The sequence below is a fragment of the Epinephelus fuscoguttatus genome, linkage group LG6, assembly GCF_011397635.1.
Source record: "Epinephelus fuscoguttatus linkage group LG6, E.fuscoguttatus.final_Chr_v1".
Lineage (NCBI taxonomy): Eukaryota > Metazoa > Chordata > Actinopteri > Perciformes > Serranidae > Epinephelus > Epinephelus fuscoguttatus.
In genome coordinates this window covers 37,163,918-37,191,137 of record NC_064757.1, presented here as the reverse complement: position 1 = coordinate 37,191,137, position 27,220 = coordinate 37,163,918, and the positions used below count along the sequence as shown (strand labels likewise).

The window sequence follows — 27,220 nt, the reverse complement described above, 5'->3', positions numbered from 1 at the left end:
TGATAGAGACAGTGAACAATCTGGGGCTGGATCCACAGAAGTGCTCTCAAAGTGACAATATCCAGGAGCAATAAAGTTTTTAGAAGAATGCATGTGAGGAATTAAACATTCTCAAGAGGACAGTTAACAAAGTGTTAACCACCTTTACGTTATTTTGCATAAATGCATTTAATTAATCCTGGTTGTTATAGGATGTGAAGATAGGTTAAGCTAAAACAGAAGTTTTGCACAAAGCTGTGTAGTTTATTAAATTTGAGAGATGGTAACAAAACAAAAACTGAAAATGTGTGTTTTAAATTAACAAAGGCTATAAGATCAGAGTTGGTGCTTTAGACCAGGGGTTTTCAGTGTGACTCTTTGGGCACCCAGTAGGGAAAATTGTGACAACTGCACCTGTCCAGCGGAGCTACTGGCCTTTCCTGTCTTTGCAATGCATATTGCAACACGGTATGAGTCCTTGGTTGCCTTCACCTTGCTAAATACCTTCACCTCTCTCCTTGGAACACCTCCCTCTGAATAGATCCGGAGGTTTATATGCTAATTCAGCATGCTTAGTCTCTGAGTGGCCCCAAAGTTTTGCAGGTCACACATTTATTTTTAGCTACAAAGTCTTTACAAATCACACTCTAAGGCCTCTGATGTAAAGGAAGTATAAACCAGCAAAGGATACTTTCAACCCAATCGCCAGAAATAATGTTGGCATTGCAAGTTTCTGCAAACCATGGATACATTACATTTTTTACATTATTATGTAGCAGATACATTGAAATGATAGGTTTCATCATTGATGTGGTTAACGCAAGAAATTCATTTGGATATGGTGAGGAAGAGATCATGTTTTAGCTTACATTACCCAGTTTGGTGGGTACAATCCTGTCAGGAAAAGCAGCGATGTCTTGATATATACAACTGCTTTTCAGGCCTTTATCTCGGCAAGAACAGCAGTGATGTCTCAGTAAAAAACATCTGCTCTTTGTGTCAAAAAACCCCACTGAAAACACAGTTACAGGTTGCTACAAAACACCCACATTTGGTGATTTGGTGCCTTAAAAGCAGTTGGGAAAACAGTGATGACTTCCCCAAAAAAACATCCACTTTTCTTGTTTGTTGGTCTAATTTTGGTCACTAATTGTGTTACAAAGCTGTATAATTGCCTAGAGTTGGTTTGTGTTCTCACAGCAGCATTTACAAGCGGACCAGATCAAACGCCTTGTGCGGGAAAGCTGCTCTTGATTGGTCAGAATTTCCATGTGGAAAAAATCCAGGAAGTAAAGCAAACGTTGAAGAAGAGTACACTTGCAAGATAAATGTGACACTTTCTAATGTCACAATGGAGGGACAACTACGCAGGTTGATTTTAGCGCTGCTCATCGTGGACTATATTGCTGTCATTGTTCATTTTAGTCAAAGCATACAGTTTGAAAACGAGGCGCGGCTCCAACTAGAAAACAATGTTTTGATGCATTGGATGTGCTGAATGTGCATATTAAGGCAGTACAGGAGGAGGTGCACATTAATAATCCTCCAGGACTGTAACATGCTCATGTTTAACACAAACAATGTGTCATGTGACTGCAGTTGGTTCAGATCCAGGTCGGAACACGTTCTCACCACAAACGAACCGCACCAGAGTTTGTTTTTAATCGGACTGAGACCACCTCTTCAAGAAGGTCTCGGACCAGTTGTTTTGGTGCACCTGAGTGTGATTGCTGTGTTCACACCTGCCCAAACGAACCGCACTAAGGAGGCAAACGAACTCGAGTTTGATTGAACCAAACCAAACAGGGCAGGTGTGAAAGCACCCTTAGTGAGTGGGCCAAATTAGCGGGCTGAAATATGATAATTAACTTCCAGGTGTTTTCAGAACACCTGCATGCACGGGTCCATTTCAACTCATGCAGTATCCTTCCCTCATATCCTTGCACAACCAGTTTGAAAACCTCTGTTTTAGGCTGAGATAAATGTAGTATATTTTGGCTCAGTAAATACGGGGACTATTATTTGGATGACATTTATTCATTCAACAGTTGTGCAAAATCTAAAAGCCCCTTTTCCATGTATCTTTTTCCAGGACATTCTGCTTCTGTGCTGGGCGTACAAGCAGGAAGAGCGGCCCAGCTTCTCCAAGCTGGTAGATTTACTGGAAAAGTTGCCAAAACGGAACCGTCGCCTTTCCCACCCAGGGCACTTCTGGAAGTCAGCTGAGTATGTCAAATGAGTTAGGGACACAAAACAGCAAACAATCAGCAACTATTAAAAAAAAAAAACGGGAAATAAAAAAACAAAAAAAACAAACAGCCGCCATAACTCTACATAAATAACCCACCTCCTTAAAGAATGCACTGAATCCAAAAGCCAGCCCAGTGATGAAAACTGCCCGTGCTGTGTGTATTTTCATGGAATGTTGGCATGTGTGTGTACAGATAAGTTGACTGTCCAGCTTCTCAAAGCAGTCGGGACTCATATTTTCTTTGGTTTGATTTAAACCATACTGGATATTTTTTCCTTTTATCTTTTTTGTCTTTTACTATTGACTTGATCCCTTCATGATATTTGATTTATTTCCTGGATGTATCTTGCTTGTAATTTTCGACTGATCATATCATCCTGGACTTTAAAAAAAAAAAAAAAACACGTTTGAGAACAAATGTAGATTTTTTTCCATGTCTTCTTTTCTGTTTTGAATGAATGTAACTGTTGTACATCACACATTGTATATTTCCATAGCATTGTCTTGCCATTCCTTATGTCTGTCAACTGTGTAGACCATTTTGTCAGTGTTACCTCATGGTCGCTCATGTGTGGGTGTCTTTACAAGTTACATGTGTGTCGCAGAAGCTTTATTTGACTTTAAAGAAAATGTCCTCTTATTTACACCGTACCATCTGAATGTGAAGAAGCCAGCATCCCTGTTTGTGTGGGGATGTGTTGGCATGGTTCTTTGATGGGGAGACTGTTCTCTGATCAGCCTGTGCTTTGATTATTGCCTGTGAACATAAAGTGAGAAGTCTGAACAATAACAGCCTTTTGGGGAAACAAAGCTGCTGGTCAGACCAGGACTCCCTCACTTGACGCTGTTCTATGAAATCGCTGACACTTGAAATGTATCTTGTCAACTGTTGGAGAACTAATTACCCTTCAGAAATGCTGTCACTGAGCCCCCCCATCCCCCATTTCCCAGAAATAAATGTATATTATTTTACTTTAAATAGCAAATGATAGATACAGAATATAATAGATACAAATCTAAAGCTTGCTACTGTATAGTCAGTGCAGTTACTTTAAGTTATTTTATTCAATCGATACATGAACTGACACGTTAGCTTTCTGAGTAGTGTATGAAACTGTTTTATAAAATAGTTTGGAAACCTAAATGGATCAAGGACCTGTTGCTAACGGGTCTGGGTCTGAGGGGATGACTTGGATCCGCACAGGAAAAAGATGTTTTTGTAATGAAGTGACTGTTAGATGCGTAAAGGGAGAGCACATGACCTTTAAAAAGGCAACACAAAACTCTGAGAAGTCGAAGTAAACTTTAAGTTGTTTTGTTTTTTTTTATTTGTTAAAATTTGTTCCGAGTTGCTTAAAAGCAGTGTTGCAGTCATTTTCCTGTACTAGTATGCTTAGCATTTTTGAGAACCAGTATACTTGTGCACCTACAGACAACACATTGCAAGTAAAAGTTTTTTAATTATAGTACACTAGAAAGTAGAAATGAAAAGATTTACTTTACCAAATCTCTTCCAATCACTGAAATTAATACTCAAGAAATCATCTGTATTAAGGTGTGTTCAGACTGAATCCACAGTGACTTTTAGAGGCAGTTTGATTGCATTCAAAGCCAACAGACCAACAGAAGGGGATGCAAACAGATGCTAGATTAACTCAAGGTGGAGCTAATTAAATTGAGACTATGAGACTACAAGAGATATTTATGAGCTAATGCTAAAGGCAAAACTACTTATACCACCATGTTTAGTATTCAGCTAAAACGAGAAGCTATTGCAGGAGTAGCACAAGAGGAGACAAGTCATATAGATAGCCACCATAATCTATGGTCATACCAGATCAAGTAAGACTGTAACAATGGTGCCTTTTATTTCTTATGAATTCAACTTTTAATTTGTAAGAGGAAAATTCTGCTATCTCTCCTCTCAAAGGTTATATCATCTCAATTTAAAGCAAAGATGCGACCACCTAAATCAGTACAGTTTACAAGAGGAAAATGCCAGGGTATGGACAATGTCGGTCTGAGCTGATTTACTTAGGTCACCTTTTAGGGAAATTATATAGACTTACATTATGGCGACTCACTCTAACCCAATCCCTAACCACTGTCCTAACCACAGAGACAATTTGCCAATTTTCAACCAACTCTGTGTCACTGTTTGCAGTCCCCTTCTCCATTAAGAAGAAATAACATTCTTTGCTAGCCTGAGGCTAATGGCAGCACTCACTCATCCCGAGAGGAAATATCACAAAGGCTGGGGTTTGTTGACACACACAGTTGTCTATGGCAGCAGGTCCCTCTGTGTTCTTATTGGTCAAAGTGACGGCTGTGACCGGAGAAGTTGTGACTGACGAAAAGAAAATCAAACATGCTAGACTTTCTGTCTGGACGTCGTGAGGCATCCCAGATGTGGCGTCTGTTGTCGTCTATTATGACACACTACACTACATGAGAGGATGGATTATTGTGTACGACGCTAATTGTCGTTCTTGATCTGAGTCACCACTGTATAACGCCACGTCGAGCTATAATCAGGCTGATATCACGGAGTGTGAACCCGGCACAAGAGAACTCGGAGTCCATATTCATAGGCCAGTGCAACAAACCCAACATGGACCCCGAACCCAAACCTTAATTTAACCTTAACCTAACCCTATGGATACTTTGCTGATTTTCAACCAGCTCAGTGTCACTGTATTGTAGGTAGTGAAACATGTCATGAGGCCGATTTTGGCAGGGAGCTCTAGGAGCTGGATGCACAGTGAGCATCTTAACACAGTTCATCTGCACACACTGCAGTCAGTGACACAGAGCTGGTTGAAAATCGGCAAAGTATCCCTTTAAGCACTGACCCAAAAATCGCCTCTTTCTGAATTGGGGACATGGCTTTTGTCTCCAGTTGTACAAGCCATCCTCTGTACTTCAACACTTTTAGGACCCTCACTGACATAATGTGTTCCCTTGCCCCTTTCCCGAACCTTAACCACCACAGCTAAATGCCTAACCCCAGCTCGTACCCTCACCTGTTGTTAACCTAATTCTAATCTGAATCTTTAAACCAAATTTGAACCCTCAAACAGGCTTTTAATGCTCTGTCCAAAGGTGAGAACTGGCCAAAATGTTCTCACTCTTAAGGTCTAAAACTCAAATTGGTTCGCACAAACATAGACATTCAAGTACACACACTCACTTTTATGCACATTTTCTAGCTAGCTATAGCTGTATGTGAAAAGACTGAGGTTGAAAGGAGCTTTTGTGTTTAGTCTGAACACACCTTAAGAACAAAAAACTGGGAGTTGTTGAGAATGACAATGTCATGGTGTTGTGTTGCCCCCTGTGAAGCGCTGCGAACCGAAAATGAATGTCTGTCATTGGCTGCTGTGATAATTGGCTGGATGTTTTCCTCTTTTTTTTCCTTTTTAAGCATAAGAGCCTTTGGTTTTTGACTTTTATTTATTAATTTGAGATAACAAAACAGCCTTTATCTTGTTTCGATATAAACTAAGCTACTCTTGACTACAACACTGCTGAAAAAGTGACTGTGGAGAACAAATTAATCTTTAACTTGCCTACTTGTTTTTGTAAATCTTGAAGGATTTTATTTACACAAACAAAGAGTGAATTATTGAGTTCCTGGATTTTAAAGTTAAAGTAACACGTAAGTAACCTAAATCTGGCTGAACTTTCCCTTTAACATATCAGAAAAGACATATCAGGATGCTGAAGACCACCCCAGGCCATTTTTCTACTTCATACTGTAAATCATAATATATTTTAAATGTGTGTTTTAGAGATTTAGCGAATCGGAGTCATATCATCATGAATTGGAAGCTGTGGCGTCATTCGAGCTGTATACTGCTTTTGATTCTCTCTAGCCACGTGGAATAGATAGAGACAATCCAATCATGTTAAATAGCCATTTTCCACCTCATTATATACACATCTGCCAGTGTTGGAAAATGCATACAAACAATCTGCTGCTGTTTTTTGGAGTCTGTCTGTCTATTTTGGAATTGCTGGGATTCAAATATTGTAAGTGGATCATTTATATTTGTACTGTTTACAACTTTCAAGTGCATGAGATGGACTATCAAAGATTGATTCTTGTTATGAAAAAAATAATCCTTCTACACTATATATAAAAAGTTATGTGAGCATTTTTCTGATGAACTGTTGTCCATTGAGCAGTTTGATCTCAATACCTAATGAAGTTTTACGTCAGGCTTTGCAGAACTTTTCAACAGCTTTGTTTGAGAGAATGATTGTTTCAGAATATTTATAGATTATATAAATGATTAGACTAGCATTTAAATAAATAACTAAAAAAAAAAGAGTCGCGACCTGTGCACATGCTAGAGTTGACAACAACCTGACTGGACAACAATCAAAGATCTAACATTAGTGCCAAGTGTACATAACAGATTGTAGACTATGTTTTATCGTCACTTGCCGTAATATCAATATTCCTTGTGAATTTTTTTACTTCTTTCTTTTGAATGTACAAATTGTGTTGTGTTTTTTTGTCGTTTCTGTTTTCTGTTCATTTGAATTTCTTTTCCTCCATTTTCCTTCTAATTGCATAAGCATTGATGCTGTGTTGTTTCTTTTCCTTGATTCCGTCCTTGTATTGTAGATGATAGCTCCAAAAAGCTTGTATTTAATGATGCCTTATGGTCCATGGCTTAGTGATGAGTAGATTTTGATCACAAGCTCTTTTATTTGCACTCATCCTTTACAAAGTGTATGACAATAAAAAGATGTTTTCATTTTGGACGTTTTCTGTTTCCTTTATGTCATCTTTTATCTTAGTCAACCCTTCTCCATATTTTACTTTGGTTGAAATTTTTACCACGTCTTTAAAGAGCAGATGTAGCGTTGAGTCAGTGCTTACTACCTAATTACTCGTCCCAAGCATGATGTGATGTTTGGTCCGAATTTTAAAAGTGGAACTTCTGAAGCTGTGTGTACTCAATGTCTAAACACTTAAAGTGATCCTCAATACAAAATATATTTTACTATGAAACACCCTTCACCTGTAGGCTTGAAAGGTGGCTATTAAAAGACGAGAACAGTGGCTGTAGTCGGAGTAAATTCATATCAGTTAGAATGTTTTCTATAACATGTAAATAGCATTTTAAAAAATCCATATAAATTTGTTAAATGGATAGTTTCACATTTTTGGAAATGGGGTTATTCGCTTTTTTGTATCAGGAAGACTGATACCGCTCTAATGCCTGTCTAATATGAGAACCATATTAATGCACTCTTGTCGTCACCGAGAGGTGGCCAGGCAACCAACACAGACTTTGAACCACTTTTGCACTTTTTATATTGAACAACACAAAACAATTTTATCTAACAAAAATGATTCAGTGTGCTAATTACCTGTGTACAGGGCCAGGCTAGCTGTTTCCCGTGTCTTTATGCTATGCTAAGCTAACTGGTTGCTTGCAATAGACTTATATTTTTCAGACAGATAAGAGGGTGATATCAAAACTCTCATCTAACTCTTGACAAGAAAGCAAATAAGCATATCCCCCAAAATGTCAAACCATTCTTGCAACTTCTCTCCTGTCAATCCATAGACTGAGAATATAGAGTGTGCCAGTAAACCTGGAACTCCATTAGTGCTTTTAGCACTTCCGGTTCTCTCGTCTAAAAGTCAATACGTTTTTTGAATGGGATTTTGGTAAAATGCCTCAAATAAGGTTTGTGGTTAACAAAAGCTTAAGCGAGTTTCAGGTTTTGTTCTACGACATAAAACACGTCAGTAAATACCCTACTTGTGAATTTTGAAGCTTTTACATGTCGTAAAAAAGGCGGTTGCTAACAAGTTGCTCAATACGACTACAAACCCTGTTGGGGACATTAAATGTCATCACCCCCGAACAGGCGAGAGTGCTGGCAGTCCGCCATTACAGCTTCTTATTTAGCTTAAACAGTCCGATTTCCCCATTATACAATGTTTTTAAAATAAAGCGGCCGAAATCAGTTGAAAACTGGCGGTGACGTCAAGAGTCATGCGACCGTGGAGTAGTCATGAAGTCCGTTAAAGCCTAACGTTAGCTTTTTACTTCTGGCAATCGCATTTAAGCTTCAAATGCGGTATGAAAGGTGTTCATATGTGAAGATTATCTCGCTGAACAAAACCTGTAAGTATCATAAATTTGTGTTAGCCACAGAGCTTATTTTCTGACATAATCCAAAACGCAATGCAAAAATTACATTCACTTTCTCTTCCGGGAACCAGCGCAATGCTAAACTTCTGGGTTTTGACGTCAGCCCCGGCACACTCGATTCCTATCAATCTTAAAGGGACAGTTCACCCAAAAATCCAAAATACATATTTTCTCTCTTACTTGTAGTGCTGTTTATCAATCTAGATTGTTTCGGTGTGAGTTGCCGAGTGTTGGAGGTTTCGGCTGTAGAGATGTCTGCCTTCTTTCCAGTATAGTGGAACTAGATGGCACTTGTCTTGTGGTTCTCAAAGCACTTAGATAATATATAAAAAAAATGTCTTTCTACACCTGCATACTATATCGCCATATCTACTCATGGATGAGAGGCTCATATTTGTGACAGTGCAAGATGTAAATATTGATAGTTAGCTAGCTCAGTAATGTTAGCTGTGCTAGTAGTATATGCACGCTTCCTTCTGTGCATTGATATGTTTGATGGGTGTAGTTTGGTAGAAATAATAGTTCCTTCATGAAGCAGCTCACAACAAAGTCTGTGGATTATCTTAAGTAACCAGAGGCCTGTACTACAAAGCGAGTTCAATTTACCCAGGATATCTTTTCGTCATCTGGTTTGACTAATCCTAACAATGTCCATCTGGATAACCGGTACACCAAAGCTCGTTATCAACTAGTTCAGTCAACTGTGGGTTTTCCTATCTAGCCACAAGCTCGCTCATCTGAAAGAGGCGGAGCTGTTTATTACCAGCGACATCATCAGAACCATGAATGGGTACTTCATATCATATGAGATGAAACGGTACAGGAAGTTCCTTGGACCGCGAGACAGTAAAATGTCAGTGACAGGACATGTAGAAATAAAAAATGTACTGTCAGCCTAGACTTAAATTAGATGTAGGTATCACCAGGCTATACTGTATATGACATTAGTATAGAGTTTTTTTGCAATGGAGTCGGAAGAGGATGAAACTATACTGAATATGTCACATGAAACGCTCAAAAGTAACACCAGACTGTTTCTGCTGCTGAAGTAAAGAGTAGAAAGTACCCTAGTTAATGACTGATGAGGTCTATCTGACTGAAATGTTACATTTATAACAACAGGAGCCAATTAACACTGTGTGGATTATTTTACTAATGCAATATTATCTGTTTTATCCTAGTTCTCATCACACAGGTGTCTCATGTTATTTTGAGCTGCAGTGATGAAATCAGAGTGTAAAATAGCAACACTGTCACTGCAGACTAAAATAAACTTTGCATAAATTAAAATACTGCTAAAATCATGTGTGTAAACAATCTCACTGTTTGTCAGAGGCTCTGTTTTAAAACTGTGGAAATATTCTGCTGTCTTGTCATCTATAGGCTCCTCTTTTTTACCTGAGACTCTGGACTATCATCCATGGAAACTTTTTTCTTCAGTGATCTGATTGGTCAGAGGTCAGGTGTTAACAGGCTGTGATCTGATACGCTGAAGTTTACCTGCTCCAGAGCACATTAGCTGTTTAGCCTAAGATGCCACAATGATTTATCCCGGTAAAAAGAGAACCAGTTTTGTGGTACTGAAGTTAACCCTGAAGTTACCTCGCTCACTTCAAATTTTGTGTCGTAGGACAGGCCTCAGGTCATGATTTCTGGAAATTGACATTGCTGTTGAGTTTTTCAAATGTATTTCATTGGCACTTTGACCATCACAAGATGAGTATCATTTAGTTCCATTATATTAGAGAGAAGGCAGACACCTCTACGGCCGATATTGCACTGCATCTCACACCAAACAGTATAGACTGATAAATAGCACCACAGGTAAAAGGGAAAATATGTGTTTTTGATTCTCGGGGTGAACTGTCCTTTTAAACACTAGCTAAGGATACTGCTTCCCCTTGCTGTTTGTGCAGTGAACATATGACACAGCAAGCAGCCACTTTGCACTTTCCTTTGAATGAATAAAATGACTTAAATGTGACTTTAAAGGACTTAGATGAAAAATATTCAGAGCTGTCCTCACTAAGAAAAACTAAGCATCCACCATGATAAATAGTGATAGAGAGTGTCCTCTAGTAACAGGAAACAGAAAAAAATAGAGAAAATAGCTTGTAACTGGTTCTCTCAACACAAAAACCTCATGACGAAACTTATTCGACCTCAACAAGCTCCACTTATCAAACTGTTACATTAAGGTCGAGGTAAGAGACGACTATATTTGAACTTAACTGGTAAATTTATTTCTACTCTTCCTTTGAGAGCACCTGTCTCCATGACATCCATGAACTGAGCTTAGCTGGGTTCATCATTCAGGCGAGCTTCAACCTCCAGGCAGTAGCGTTACAAAGACTTCCATAAGTTTATCTTACTGAAAGCAGGAAAAATACAAATACAATTGTCCTCAAACTAAATTATGGCTTTAAGTAATGCACAGTATAAACTTATTAACCTCTCTTTCAAGATAAACAGTCTTCACTGATAGAGCTTATTGCCTCTGAAAGAACCCACCGTACTTTGGCTTCTCCTGGGACTCGTAAACGATATCTTATTTAAAATAAATAAATAAAAGCAATATATAATATAAAAGTGAAGAGTAATGTGTTTAATCAAAATGGAACCAACAGAAATGTCTGGTAATTTATCATCACCACACAAAATGTAGTAATAATACTGCTTGGCTAGTTCATTAAGAGGTTAGCCTTATGGACATTGGAGCTGCCCTCCAGGATTGAGAGGGGTGATCATTCAGAAACCAGCTACGAAAAGTGATCTCAGGGACAACATTCTCACCACACATTAACATGGGATCTGTATCTCACTATCCTACCTCGATCATTAAACTAGCATGTTAATGCGAGCTGTAAATACAAGCAGAACACATTACGATCAGAATTTGATTGGTTTGGCCAAACCCCATTTTGAATTGGATCACAGCCAGATGTACATCCAAGCCAGGAAGTTGAAAGGTCAGTTAACTTCTCCTTTTCCTGTTGGCTTATACAGGCCTGGCAAAGACTAGAAGTAATAGATGGAATCACAAAAGCCCTTTTTAGATAGGAATTGTGTGAATTTGCAGGAAAGCCCAATCAGTCTTTTTTCAGCATTGGCAGTATAAAAACAAAATCGGGGATTGCAGCAAAATGCTGCCTACCTACTTTTGTTTATACAGAATGTGCCTTTTTCAAGGCAATGGGGGGCGTGAGCAAGCAACAAAACGTGAAGCTCAGCGTGTGACGTAAACAGTGACGTGGGAGGGAAGCCGCGGCTGGTCAGTCCTTCGGCGATTCTCTTGTAAGTCAACTCGTTCTTCACCATCCCCGTCATCTGACGGTTAGTGGCCTCTTCGTTTGCGAGGGCAAGGAGGACACGCAATTCTTTGCTCATCTCACCCCAGTTGCTCATCTTTACAGTGTCTGTCAGGTTTGTGTTTCCCTCTTGCTACTAGCTGCTCGCTAATTCCTGCTATCAGCTGTTTCCTGTTTATCCACCGCCAGTGGGTTGCACATGCGGCGTCTTCAACAGCCCCTCCCATGGCGGAAGGCCGCCTTGGTCTGTTTAAAATAAAAGGGTTGCGCCAATATGACTACCCTATGAGGCAGAAAATTGGGCGCCTTGGATCAACTCGCCAATCCAGCTCTGTGTGTCTAAACGCTCGCAGCTTGCCGGCAAAACAGCCCATCATTTGCGGAAAATCTGGCAGTGTAAAAGGGGGTAATGTATGGTAACTTCTGGGTAGAAAACCTCATGTCATCTGCATAAAATGGAACAAGGCAGAGCAAACTCTGCCTCGATTGGTTGGTTTTTAGCCACATAATAAAATTTACATGAATCTAAGTGTATACTTTAAATTGCTATTGGCCTTTCTGACGGGGAACTGAAGCCGCTACTCTAAGGGAAGGCAACTTGCGTCTCCAGAGCCAAAAAATAAATAAATAAATAAAAGTTATTTATTTACATTTTAATTTTAATGTATCATTGCTGTAGGCCTTACATGATCCTCATCTCAGTCTCCATTTATATAGATGTGTAGCCTATACACAGGATAATTCTTAAAAAACATTTTGTCAACTAAAATGTGTGTCATACATCAAACAGCCTGGTGCCTTAGCTGTGGTTAGTCTTGAGTCTCCCTCGCTAGGCTATCTATGGATTCCAAATCCAAAAAAAGGAAACGTCTTGGAGGAAAACAGAGATTTGAATAGGTTTCTGACAAATTTGTTAAAGTTAAAGTACAGAATAGATCAAAAATTGCCCACTGCGGGGCGTTGGTGGCTTAGTGGTAGAGCAGGCGCCCCATGTACAAGGCTGTTGGCGCAGCGGCCCAGGTTCGGATCCAGCCTGTGGCCCTTTGCTGCATGTCATCCCCCCTTCTCTCTCTCCCCCCTTCACGCTTACCTGTCCTGTCCATTGAAGGCAAAATGCCCAAAAAAATATCTTTAAAAAAAAAAATAAAAAATTGCCCACTGCAGAGTAGACGCCATATTGGTAAACATATCAATGAATACTCATTAGGACCTACTGGTAATGTCGATAGACTTATTAAGATTATTATTAATTATAATTTATTATTATTAAGTAATATAACTTATTATTATTAAGACTTCATAAGCTGTGTTACCTTCATTATTAGGCTCAAATATGTTGCAGCTCCAGAAAGATTTTTTAAAATTTGTATTTCTTCAGTTATTTTCTCGCCAAAAATGTCTCTTTTTTGCCAAGCTCTGCATTATCTCAAAGCCACCAGTCGATTGACAGCTGTTAGATTTGGCTTGTCATAGACACGAGCAAAGCAACACAATGCATGAAATAAGCACAGCAGAGACATCAAATAGGTCGGACCACCGTGTATCACAATAAATGTTTCAGCGTCACAGATACAGCTGAAAAGGACAAGTGAAATAAATAAATTGGTGCATCCCAGGTTAAGAGAAGACCTGCTACTGCCACTTGTAGCTTTTGTTGGGCTTGCTCAGACCCACCATCAGGGGTGGTCAAAGGGTACAGATGACCCCAGCTTAAGGCACGGGGTGGGGAGGGGGCCCGCAAAAATCTGTGGTTAAAGTACAACAATTAACTTAATGACTTTTATCACTGAAAACACAATTTATACATATTTACATGATGAATAAATCTATTGTTATCATTTAAACACATCTAAATTTGTCATTTGAGTCATCTGATACACCACGCAGTTAGGTACGTGGGCAAATAACTGTAAGGATGAAAAGTGCAAAACACACACGTGCAGATAATGTAAAGGCAAGGCAAAGCAAGTTTATTTGTATGGCACATTTCATACACCAGGGCAATTCAGAATGCTGTACAGAGCAATTAAATATGACAAATAATGAAGGATACAGATTTACAATAAAATAGTAAAGAGAAAAAAAGACATATATGGTAAAATTAATTACTTTTTCAAAAGAATCACCATGGGTGGAGTAGGCAGTGTAAAAAAATAAATGTTTTTAGATGTAGCACGAACTGCAGCCTAATAGTTTAGTCAAAATGCCTCACCGAAAATCAAGGGCTCAAAAAGAAAAGTCAGTGTGCAGAGAGACTAAGAAAATGAAAACAGAAAAGCAATGGCCAAATGTCTGGCCTAAAAAAATGTCAAGAAGCATCAAGTATGACAAGAGAAACTAAATGTGACAAAGGAGAGGCACTAGGCAGACTAGTAAATAAAATCCGCTTGATCAGGCTTGAGTGAAGATACTGATATCATATGAAACTACAATGACAAGGCATCCACTGGTACCAGCCATGTCGTGCTACCGTGTCAGGGAGGGACTACATAAAGCACCAAAGTTGGGCAAAATTTTGGCAAGGGAAAAAGTGGCATTGCCATTTTTTTAAATTGGGGTATTTGAGTATTTCTGCATAGTGGGGTTTCTAAACAGTGTTGGAATTGGCTATGACTGGTTATGACTAAAAAAATAGACACTTGTAGATTTAATGAGCCCAACTGTATTCATGTGTGAGGATACACATCATGTTACTCACCACTGAAGTCATTTCATTGTCGTGAGATCATTTGAAATTGCCCATGTTGGAATTAGAGCTAAATGGCGGTGGTCTGACCTTGGCTTGCTTAAAGGATGTATTAACAAACTTCCAAGTCTGTTTTAAAACAATAGTCAGGTGCCCATGTGGACATTGGTTTTAGGGTGGATTTAACATCAGTGGAGCTGTTCAAACAGTACAAATCCCGAGATCTGTGTTTCTGTCCTTCATTTGTCTCAACAAATCTCTGTGAATGAGCTGGTATACTGACGACAGTGGTGTGTGTGTGCGTGCGTTTGTGTGTGTGTGTTTGTATGGCAGGCAGTGCCAGACCTGCCAGTCCCTGGCTGAGGAGAGAAAGTGAGTTAGTGAGGGCATGAAGCGGGAAAATAGAAAGATAAATAAATAGATGGATAGATGAGAGCTCTGGCCGTCTGCACAGCCAGTCCTCGTCCTTCTTCTTCTGCACCTCCACCTCTGAAGTCCAGCCTCGGCCACTGAAGCGTAAAAAATCCACATCACCCAATCTCAGGCAGGCTGGAGCCCAGCCGAGCGTGAATGTTGGGTTTCTGTGGAGTTTCTTAAAAGTGTTAAAAGCTGATGAGGTTCAAAGCATTTCTTGTTACAGTACATACAGACTCATAGAAGAAAAAATAAAAACAACCAGATATTTTATTCATGGACTGAGTTTATAATGGGTCATTCATATAATTTGAATCATTAAATTATTAAATAATATACAATAACATTCCTTAAAAAATAAAACCACAAATGTAACATATCATATAGGGATCTGGTGGCTCTGCAGCATCACAAACTGATGCTTAGGGTTATGAACCAACTGTGCTGAAATCATTTTACCTCTCTGCATCATAGTCAAAGCTAAAATAATTTAAATAAAAAGAAAGAAAGACAATTTAACTAGAAAGCTGAACCATGGATGGGGATCACATAAAGAAAACAAAACCCTCCACAAAGCAAAACGTGTGAAGTCATTCAGAATATATTTCTTTATGTTTGTCCTGATGTCTCCACATGCCCTTTTAGTTAAAACCATTTGGATCTTTTCATATTTTGTTCGTCGTCACCATTTTTCATTTAATCCATTTTTTTGAATTGTTGTTCTGTCTGACCTAACAGGAAATATAAAAGCAACAAGGCTGCAGGTGATAAAACTTAATTTCTGAATGCTTTTCATATAACATGAGGCAGACCTTAGGAGTTGGACCTCATGGCAGCACAAAACAAAAACATCAAATATTTTCCCACAAAAGAATAAAGGAAAAAAAAGACTATAGACAGCTTTACATATTAACAATATTATACTGCGGGCAGTTTGTAGGAAAACTTTTGAAGGTAAACTGCAGAAAGGTTTCAGCTCTAAAACTTGGAAGCATTTTTCACAGCAAGTTCTCAAATGTCCCAGTGAGCCAGCATGCACAATACCAGAGCCTCGCCTGACTGGAATGCAGCTATCATTAATATTATTAGATACACCTTCTTCTCCTTTTATGACGTGTCAAAATGTCTGCCATGAAAAACGTCCATTGACTCAATATCGACGCTATGTTGTAATTTAAAAGCTGTAACTATGGACTATGGACTTTGTTTCATGAGAACCGGATAGCATGTTATTGTTATTTGGTACTTCAGCTAAAACCTTTTTTAATGTGTTTGCTCCTCCCACAGACTCTACATTGAGATGATATCACATGCAAAAACACCCCCTGAACTACGCCAACCGGGGCTTAGCTGGAGGCAAAACAATTCTTCACAGACATTAGCTAGTGCTAGCTAGCAAGTTCTGTTGGCTTGTTTTAGACAATGGAGGAAGATGATGCTCGTGGTGCATTCAGAAATACTCATTCCGATTGTCAGAGCGCACTCTGGCACAAAACAAACTGTTCGTAAATTTGGAGCATTCGGTTATCCAGAGCACCACACTCTCTGAGTGGCAGAGCGTACTCCCAGGGACCCTGTCTGGGGAGACGGAGCAGCAGAGCGCCGAGCGGAGTAAATGTGCAATTAACTTAACCGCTTGTTATTTCATATAGAAATGTAATGCTCAGTTTCTTTGACCAGTAGGGCTCTCATTTTAGTGTAGAGTGTCTGAATTTACGAACGCACCATGTCAGGTCACTCACTCTCGGGGACGTGAGTGTTACTTGAATAAGTAAACAATGACCAATGGGACCAGACTGGCCGACCTGTATGCTCTCACACAGTGGATGGATGATGTCACAGGAAGCCAATCTTACAAAGGAGGATGACACTTGTTTGTTTTGCTATCGAAGTTACGTTAGCTAATGTGCAAAAAAGTTAACGATACAGAGAAATCCAATATTCCTCTTAATACCTTTACAGTTTCTGATGAGGTGGACATGATAACCCTTAATACACATAACATTATTCATCCCTACAACACTACAGACTTTTTCCCTCACCTGATATGAAGTGTGCGCTGCACGTGAGCATTTTTCATGATCGCCTTTTGTCTCATCACATTTAATTGTAGCTGTCTTTGTTTTCGATGACAGGCAGGTGCCGCTGGTATGTGATAACATTTAAGTTTTGAGCCATGACTCCTTCTATTCTGGCTCCCAGTAACACAACAAGACGACATTTTAATACTGCTATGTAGCCCACAGCCCTGTGGTGGAGAGGCAGGTTTTGCCTCCAGCTAATTAAAATGACATCATTGTGACGTCCGCCCTAAAAGGATCTATACTTCTACTACTTGCCATACAAGACATCCTGACAACAGTTACAGATACATGTCTATAAAGAAGAATGTTAGCTAATTTTAGCAAAGTATATTGTCGTGGGGGACTGCCTATTGTTCTGACGGCCCGAAATTCTGGGTCTGAATAATGCGTTATTGCTCTAAAATCCCATTTCTCTAACAGCCTGTTAATCCCCCCCAAAAACTCTGCTCTGAAGTCCCGTTTCTCCAAAAAAACACACTTCCTGAAATTAGACAACCCAATGGCAGGACAAAATCTTCGTATTGTATGTTAGCCTCCCTCTTTCATCCCTTCATCCCCGTTGTTTAGAAGGTCGGTGTTGCGATATTTGCGCATATCCAAAACCCTGACGATATCCAGGTCTTTCATAATGTTTAAAAGTAGGAATGTCTCTCCCTCTGACCAAAACTGTGGGCTTTTCTTTTGGGCATGCATCTCTAACCCACAGCCTTGTAAACCATTGGCTAGTTGGTGTGTGTACAACGCACAGAGCTGACCATAAACAAGCAAAAGGCCACATGTCACAAACAGTAAAAACCCCAGTTTTGGTCACGCTGTATACATGAGCAGAGAATGCTCCTAAAACCTGAATACTGGCACATTCCACACATCTTAATCAGAAAATGTTACATTTGACAAAAGGCCTAATTAGGAGCATCCAAACAGAATATGCTGTTTACATGATCTGTATCAAATTCAGAATACTGTCATATTCTGAATAATAGCGAAATATTAGTGTGCATGTAAACATAGTCAGTGACTCTCCTAATACATCCATTAGACTCACACATTTTCTCTCTCTTGGTCTTACAAGGCTGTGGTTGTTGTTCTCTCCACCTACATGCGCTGTAACAATTCACAACCAAGAACAAGACAATTTTTTAATGAGGTATTCTGGGAAATGTAGGAGATCACTAAGTGATGTAGAGGAAGGCAAGGCACATTGTTAAAAGACACCTAAAACATCTAATCAAAGCTTCATATCAGTGTGCATCAAACATCACACACTGATAACACATGAGGATCTCAGGGGAGTCTCTCCTTCCTCCAGGACCTTGATTAGATTAATGAGGCTAATTAGATCAAGGCAGTGTTCACCTTCACAAACATGATGCAGGTCTACAGAAACACACGCGGTATATGTCTTTGAAAATAGCCAATTTAGAGCAGCAGATTAGCTCTGCCACATAGCCTCTGAGGACTGTGGGCTTCTCTTTATTCATTTAAAGACACCCACGTGGCTTATTATGCTGGAGATGTATTTCATTAGACCAGAGGTTTGGAAGACAGACAGAGAAAGAGAGGGAGAGAGCATGAGCACTACAAAGTGTGCCATATAAGGGGGGTGTCCTGAAGGTTCAGCTTACTGAGCCCAAAGCCGTGCCAGTAAAGAAACATTTGTTCAGCCTTGTGGCTATAAGCAACATGCTGGCACCATACACCTGTATGTACATTGCTGTGAATCCCACGCAGCTGTTGGCCTGATTCAGTGAGCAAATGAATTTAACACTATTGCCAGAAATACTCTTGCTATCAAATCAGGTGGAAACGTCTTCCTGACTGAACATTTACAACCAGCGAGGCAGCCTGTCTGACATATTAGGGGAAGAAGTTTTTGGCGGTCAAACTGTGGTGATTTCACATCATGCTCAAGAGCCTGAAAGTGGTTGACTGTCTGACAACCACTTGGCAAACCCACACTGGTTTGAACTGTACGGCCCAAAAATAAATCTTACATAATGCAAGAGGATGGAGGATGTGACCCTGTCTTCCCCTCCAGCAGGCCCTATGCTGGCCCATCTGGCAGATAATGTGCAACGACAGTGCCACTCAGACTCGCTAAGATCCATTGTGGTTTCCCTGGATGCAAAGAATCTGGTCTGCACATTGTAAAGCGACGCTACATCTGACTCTCACTTTTAGAAATGACTGCTAATGTATATATATATATATGTCCTTTTCTTTTTGCAATTTGTCAAAGTCAGATGTGTAATTGAGTTTTTTAGTGATGTGTGAACATCATTAGTCAGTCACAGTGAGTGCTGCAGGCCTATTTGTTCTGATATGGTCATGTTCAGACAACAGGCAAACACAATTTATTTTTAAGTTAAAGTTCACATTGAAAAAAACATCACTGGATTTTATTTATTGAGTTTAAAGGAACAGTTTGAGAAATACACTTATAGACTTTCTTGGTAAGAATTACATGAGAAGATGGTGGTGTTGTAGTTAAGAAAAACTCAACCGAGACAAAGTCATGACCAAGACCTTCAGTGTTATTTTTTTATTTGCATTTTTTGAGGATTTAGCATAGAAAGTGAAAAAAAGGTAAAAGGGAAACAGAAAATACATGCATAAAACATAAACATGAAGTAAAAAAGTGTTAGCAATATCAGGAAATAAGTGACAATAATATAATGATTATAAATTAAGAAATTTAATAATTTAAAAAAAGCAAATTACTTTATTATTATTTCATGGGATTTAGTTAAATAAAGCCATAAATTTAAATTCAAGTTAGGGGATACATTATATAACAACTAGGTATACCATACAGATAACAACACATGATACCTGCATGTCTAGTCATACATGCTCGCACCTATGACAGTGTGTGTACTCCAACATGGACACAGAGTTACCCACATATTTATGTGAACTATAAAGAACACGAAAACACTTCTGTGCTGTCACTCTCATTCCTTCAGCTGTCATATAATCAAAGATCATTGGGAACATCGTCTTTTACATATCTCAACCATTTTTCCCTTCTTTCTTCAAAAATGTGTTCTAACTCTCATGGTCATTTTTTCCATTTTGTATACATTTGAGATCCGAGTGCAGCAAGACCAAAATAAGACCCAGATTTTGAGGGTTTGAGACCAAGGTCTAGGCCACATAGACACAGGATTTTTTGAAAACAGAATTTTGTTCCTCCTTTGTTCTCAAAAAAATTCCCATCCACACAAACACTCAGTTTCCCATTGAAACACAATTAAAGTGCTGTCAATAGCAACATGCAGTGATATAACCCTGACCTTAATGCCACACAAAGAAAAGGAGGAAGATGTTGGACAACCAAAGCTTGAAAGAAGTTAATACTACAGTAGAAGGCTACCTAGAGCAGTGACCTCTGTCACACATTCTGATGCCTATTTTTATGTGTAAACATGTACAGTCCTGTTCCCAAGGTTGAAACCAGCATTATTTTGGCCAATAATGCAAAAAATGTCGCCTCATTTGTGACGCTTCACAAAGGAGATAACGATGCACAACTCAGATAGTCAAACCCCGAACACTGAAAAATGTGGAGTTTTACAAAAGATCTGTTTGAAGTGACCTAAAATGAAATTTGTGTACACGAAAGGCCAAAACACAGAGAAAAAGCTATGTTTTTAAATAAACCTGTGTACCTTCAGATCTTCAGGTGAAGCCCAAGTGAAGTCTGGTCCCTTCCAATTCCCAGGTTGTCAAATACCGCCAAATTGTCACACCCCCTCTGCGTCTCATAGCGATACGAAGGCCACAAAGCTGAGACACACTGTAACATACGATTAATGCTGTGAAATGGTAACAGTTAGGTTTAGACAACAAAACTACTTGGTTAGGTTTAGAAAAAAGATTGGAAATGGGTCATGAGCATTACGTCAGTGTGCGACGATCGCACATAAATCAGCCAACACTGCCTTTTGGTCTCACACTGAACACAAACTGCGGTCTCCTGGCTGAAAGTCTGGTTTTGGTTGATGCATCCAACTCCCCTCCCTCCTGCCCTATACAGACTTTTTTGCTTTTAATGCTACATCACTTGGCGTCCACTATTGCCATAAATGGGTTTACATTACAGTTAGTTTTCTGTTGCGTATCATGAAGAAACACTGAAGGCTGACTTTGGCGTCAATATCACACACCAACGGGTGTGACCAAGCAGTGGTATTTGACCCCCTGGGGATTGGAATAGGCTGGTCAAGACCAAGGCAGGACAAGACCATGTCAAGACCAAGACGAGACCAGTGCGAGTCCCACACTGCATGAAACACAAAATGTGGAACATACAAACCATAAGCAGTGCTCAAATTCATCTGAGAGATCCACATTACTATAAAACACCCACAGCAAACAAATGAAGATTCCTCACCATTCACCTCTTTAACTGCCATAAACATATATGTATGTATGTTTAAGTGTACCATGAAAAATGTGACGACCATCAACAGTAACAAAAATAAAAAATTAGACATTTTACATTCAATCACAGTAATTAAATTAACAAATAAATGAGACAATGCACAGGGGATTTGGTGATATCCCCACAGTTGTGGACTCAACAGAACTTGAAATAAAAGTCTTCTTTGTCTGAGACGAGACAAGTCCAAGTCGAGACCCTAAAAAAATGGCCTCAGGAACAAGACCGATCTCATGTACTACAACACTGGCAGATGGTAGGCTCAGCTTATAGAGTCAGGAAACAGCTAGTCTGGCTCAGTTCAGCGGTAACAAATCTGCCTACCAGCACCTCCAAAATTCCCTAATTAACGAGTTATATCTTGTGTAAGTTGCCAAGCAACCAGTGGAGACTCCAGGAAGTTACTGCGCCTGGCAGCCTTGTCTGACAGTGATGGCAATATAAGCAAACAACCCCACAGCTGTCATCACATTTGATTCAAATGTTACAAATTGTGATTACTCACACTATTATGTGACATCATGTTTTCCCAGCTGAGCCCCACCCACTTCAAACCTGTGAAAACAAAAACAAAAAACACAGAACTCTCTGGTGAAATAACCAAAACTGATCAAACTGTGACAGAAAATGTAGGATTCCTTTGTTTAAAGTAGCCGACTGAGATAATACTGCTTTCACTGCCTCTGAAGATTGGATTGGCATAATTAAAACACCTGGAACACAACTTGGGGATGTGTTGTAAGCATGTGCTCTGCATTGTGGGCTGTCTGTCTGAACATAGCCTGTTAACAGTGTGGTTTCCTGCAGGGCTGTGTGTTAAGACGGCTTCCAATTTAATGTTGTTTCTGTTTTCCTTCCCTCCCCCTTCCTGCTCCAGGCTGTAACGGAGGCATCGATGGGACTGTGTCTTTGCGTGAAGCTCGTCCTCAGCTCTGCTCACATCTGCTCCACCGCCCGCCCGCCTACCCCACCACCCACCCACCCTCTCTTGCCCCACCCTGCTTCCACAACCCCCACCTCTTCCTGCTCTTCCTTCTCGCTCCAGCTCTGACACATACATGTTTCCCCACATGCCTGATTGGACCCTTTAGCGGTCAGTATTGGCCCACTTTGCCAGAGTGGGTGACAAACACGCCGCAGACTTTCAAACAGAGGCCTTTCTCCGCTCTATGCCTGAAGCCCTTCCCCAAAACGACACCCTTGTCTTTCTGTTGAGGAATTTCAACATGCATACAGCACCATTCATGCCATGCTGCAAGTCATCCTAAGCTGCAAATGTGTTTTTTAATACCATGATTGTGCAACATATCATTCTCCGCTTTTAAGGGAGCCCCAGAGAGACATTTTCATAGCAGCTACAAAACTGTTAATTACAACATCTGGAGGGAGCAAATTATGCAAAGGAGTCATTTTAACACATTTTGAAGTCAGTACGTTTGGTCGCCGCTCTTTGAAGACCTTCTATCTCCACAGTGTCGACGTTTGAGGATTTAAGCAAAATACTTTTTTGGTTCTGTCACATGCATTTGGAATCTTGACATGATGCACAATTGAACATTTTAACAGGTTTTATTGGGCTAAGAAGTAGGAAACTGTCTTTCAACCATGACATTAACATTTAAGTTTTTAGTTTATCCAAACACTTTTACCAAATTAGTGTATTTCAGTGATACCACCCCTACCAAGTAATGCATTACTTATACATTATTTTCCACTACACAACTGCATTCAGATTTTCAAAGTTTTTTTTCTTTCTTTCTTTGTTTTTTTTTACCGTGCCTGTAACCAAAACCAATCCTACACCACAACACACAACCCAGTGTCCTAGAAATTAAAATACTATACTACTAATTTGCAACAGCAAATGCATTTTGGGGAGAAACGTAATGCAGCCTGAAGAATGCCCTTTCAAGTCAGTAAGTATGTGCTCGTATCAACTAAAGCATTGTTTTTATGGCAGTGTTGAATGGCATGGCATTTGGTTAAGGTTGAAAAAGACTGTGGTCTTAGTTGAGTACTGAAAAACTCATAGGTGACTTCAAACACAAAACAAAAAACACAACCTTTCCTTGACCTTAAACAAAGTGTGTTTGTTGTTTAAAGGGAAACTGTGGTACTACTTTTCCCATGTTTTTGTGCCAAAGTGACTATGGTAACAGCACATTTTTGAAATTATGCACCGTCAATTTAGATCTGATTAAGTGCTTGTTTTTGCCACTGACAGACTCAGATTGTTATTTGAAGTTTTTCCTTGCCTTTCGCTGTCTGTTGTTGTGATCAAGTCTCTCTGAAGGAGAAGTCTTGTTCTGAAATCTTGCTGGAGGTGATTTTTTTCAGAGACGATGGTGGAAACATTAGTGGAGTAGGAGAGAGGAGTCTTGGGAGGAGTTTGTTGCGTTGGAGTGCAGACAGCGTGGCTAAGTGTTATCTAAAAGATTTTCAGTGCCATGGCTCAATATTTTGCTGATTTTGACAATGAGGAAACGTCCACAAGATTTCAGAATGAGACTTCTCCTTGAGTAAGACTTGGTTAGTGAAAGCTAAAGAAAAAAAGTTTAATTTCTCTGTAGGGATCATTTCTGTAATTTTGTCAGACACTTATGATAACAATCTGAGCCTGTCAGTGCAACCCAGTCTCACTCCGAAGCCATCAGAATCCAGCGCTCGGGCATTGACTTGCCATGTCAGACACGACGAACAAAGCTGATGCTACCGAGCGCCGTTATAGTTTAGCATCAGGGGGAAGCGCAGCGAGACAAGAGTGAAAGTTAAGGCGGTGAAAGTCCAAGTTGGGGCAGGTGGGAGGAGTGGTGGATGAGTCCGACAAACACCAACTTTCACCTGGGGGAGCATTGTTCACATGCCGTAAGATTATAAAGCCAAACCCTGTTCTTTTTTGCTAAACCCAACAGTGTGCCTTTGTTGTGTAAACCCAATGGCGTAGCGTGTTTATTTTGAAAGAGACTGTACATAAACGGTAAATTTCAAGTCTATTTTGAAGGAAAACAATGCAAGTAACAGGCAGAAGTTGACACAAAATCCCAGCAAGTAAACAACCAACACAACCAGGGTACCTTGCATGTCATATCTGGACTTTGAAAGTCCACGACCAAATGTTGACATGTGATGAGGTCGGAGTGAGAATGTGTAGATTAGAGGCAAAAACAAGCACTTCTAATGCGCATAAAGTGATGGTGCACAATTGCCCTTAGGGATTACATTGTAGCCTGTCTTGATGCTGTGGCTCACTCAGTACTGAACCAGTTTTAAAAGTTGTTGTCTCCATTTATTGTCACTTAAACACAAAACATTGAAAATCAAGTCTAGGTTGAAAAAATACCTAAGTCTCCCTTTAAACTCCAACCTCAACCCCGACCCACTGAATTACGACTTCTCTGTCAGTAGAAAAATCTGGCATTAGATTCACATGAAATAACATTGCCTGTTACATAATCCAGGCAAGGCAGAGATTACGTTTCAAACCTGATTAGGAAAACAAGTTGGTAGTATATAAACATTATTTCTGGAGGGCAGGGTTAACATGACCCACACTTTGATTGTTGTGCAGTTGTGTGAATGCTACACATGAGATCTGTGAGCTGCCCAGCACGTCAAAAGACAGCTTCGTCTGCGCAGTTGGGAGAATAAGTGCCTTGTTCAAGGGCACCTCGGCAGCAGTGGTTGTTAAGAAAAATGTGATTCTTTACTTTTGTCACCCAGTTTTTCACACTTTTTATTTTCTGAATGCACACAGATACGATTCTGTGCCTGCACAATACTCCCCATTAATACAAGAAAAGCCAACACTTTTGTGCGCACACTGAAAGTCACTGCTTTGTTTTTCTTTCAGAGAGAAAATCTGTATATCTCACATCTATTTTAAACTTTGAAACAAGTTTCTCGACTGGACAAGCTCAAGCGAGCCACTGCTTGTGAGAGAGATGGAGGGGTATCAAATGCTGGTGGAGGGAATCAAACCTCCCATTGAGAATATCTCAGTTAAATTGATTCTATTACATGGTCTGCTAACTTAGAAATCGGCACACCCATTTGTCTGAACTGGCAAATTAATCTCTTCCCAGTGAGTGAGGAAGAATGAAATGAAATCCAAAAACACTGTAATGTTAAAATATCTCCATTGATATTCACATCCAGTGGAATGAGTGTGACTTTTCTTTTTCTCTGAGGAATGTGCATCTCAAATATTAAACCCCCGAGTGACGAGACTTCTTTTGTGTGCACGCTGCGTGAGCAAATTACACAGGCGCTAAAATACAGATAATTGGATGGAATATTTATACCGGTATGAGTGTTTGTGAGAGACAGGGAGCTAATAGATTATTCAAACTCTTCCCCCACACACGTAGGTGTCTAATGACCTCAAGGGTATGCAATTAAGACAAAGGAAACATACAGTTCAATATTTTGAAAAGGTAAATATTTTACTATAGTGCCGATTTAATAGGTGTAATCGCTCGTTCTTGACAGTTATGAGTATGCATTTAACACTTTTCTAGTGGCGACTCAAAGTCCTTTTCTATCTTACAATACACTTGCAACATGTACATACATTTAAGGCATATTATGATTTGTTTAGGGAGCACATCTTCAAGGAAGGTCTGATATAATAACCAAGATAGAGTATTAAATATTCAGCCTCTATAAAGTATTTGGCGAGAGCACTTGAAGCTTCCCTTCTGTAAATTTGGGCAGCCACAAATGACTTATTAGCTTCAGTGTTGATCTGTAGCACTCAGTTAACAGCCACAGGCACCAGCAATGGTGTAGTACATCTTCTCTGTACCCTTTGCAAAGAGTTTTAATGTGCCAGAGCTTAAAGTTAATAAGAAAACCTCTGGTTTGTTGTTGCCCTGTATCCATTTGTTGGAACCGCTGCTCTTACATGCACACAATAATGCAACAATTACCAATAATGTGAGCAAAGCTAGAGTCTGAATAAGCCATCGGCATGATTTCAGCTCCCTTTAAATAAAATTACACTTTTCCCGAGTGATGTGATTTTTTTTTTTCAGTCTGACAGGAGGGTTTTCTTTTCTTAATTTCCCCCCTTCCCTGCCGCTAATTCAATTTTAAATTAATTACAGCTATGGTTGTCAACAACAGTATTATGTATTTCTCCTTCAAAGTGAAGAATACTTAATCACTGTTCATGGAAGTAGGGTTGTTTTTTTAAATTTCATATAGTATGATCCATGTTAAAAAGCTCCAGGCAGAGCACACGGTACAAACATGGAAGATGTTTACAGACTCCTGCTACATATGTATTGGGGTTAAACCTGCAGCCTGTCCACTTATAAAAAACTACAACTCTGCTTCACATATGTTGCTGGCATGATAAGGATGAGGCTGTTGATATTCTATATTTTTCTTACTGTCAACAAATTCCACAAAGAGACCGACACTAACAATATGTTTATCCATTCCTCTCATTTTCCGACTCCCCTCTCTCTTTGGCCCCAGGCCTATTGGTTCATACTGAAGACATACATACCTAAAAAGAGGTTATGAATATACACTTTCATTTTTTTTCAAAAGTTTCCTAAAAATACCTGGGCACTGTATGTTTTAGCAAAAGTGGAGGGCTATGGTGCAGAGGAATAAGCTATATCAGTAATTGCTAGTGGGATAAATTCAATGTTGGTTTTGTTTTTTTTGTGGGATTTGGATTCCATGGTGATGCATGCAACCTGTTCCCATTCCCAGGTCGTCAAATACCGACACTCTGTCATGCCCCTCGGCATGTGATACCAAAGCAAATGGCACCCTTCACCATCTTTCAGCTAACTCCAGTGTAAACCCATCAACGAATCTTTATAGAACGGTTCATATGATACCCTACGAATTAGCACCTCAC

The 27,220-nt window shown here is 39.7% G+C and overlaps 1 protein-coding gene across 3 annotated transcripts in view; it reads left to right on the top strand.

Moving 5' to 3' along the window:
- The window catches only part of ksr2 (kinase suppressor of ras 2), a 196,167-nt gene extending 173,855 nt beyond the window's left edge, over window positions 1–22,312 (top strand). For 2 of the 3 annotated variants that reach the window (XM_049578484.1, XM_049578482.1), the window contains one exon: window positions 2,072–6,961. In XM_049578484.1, coding sequence (XP_049434441.1) covers window positions 2,072–2,218 — 147 coding nt within the window. In that variant the 3' untranslated portion in view covers window positions 2,219–6,961. Of the gene's footprint in view, window positions 1–2,071; window positions 6,962–22,222 lie in introns of those variants that run through there. The other variant, XM_049578483.1, reaches the window with a different exon arrangement.
- Window positions 22,313–27,220: the final 4,908 nt, after the last annotated feature.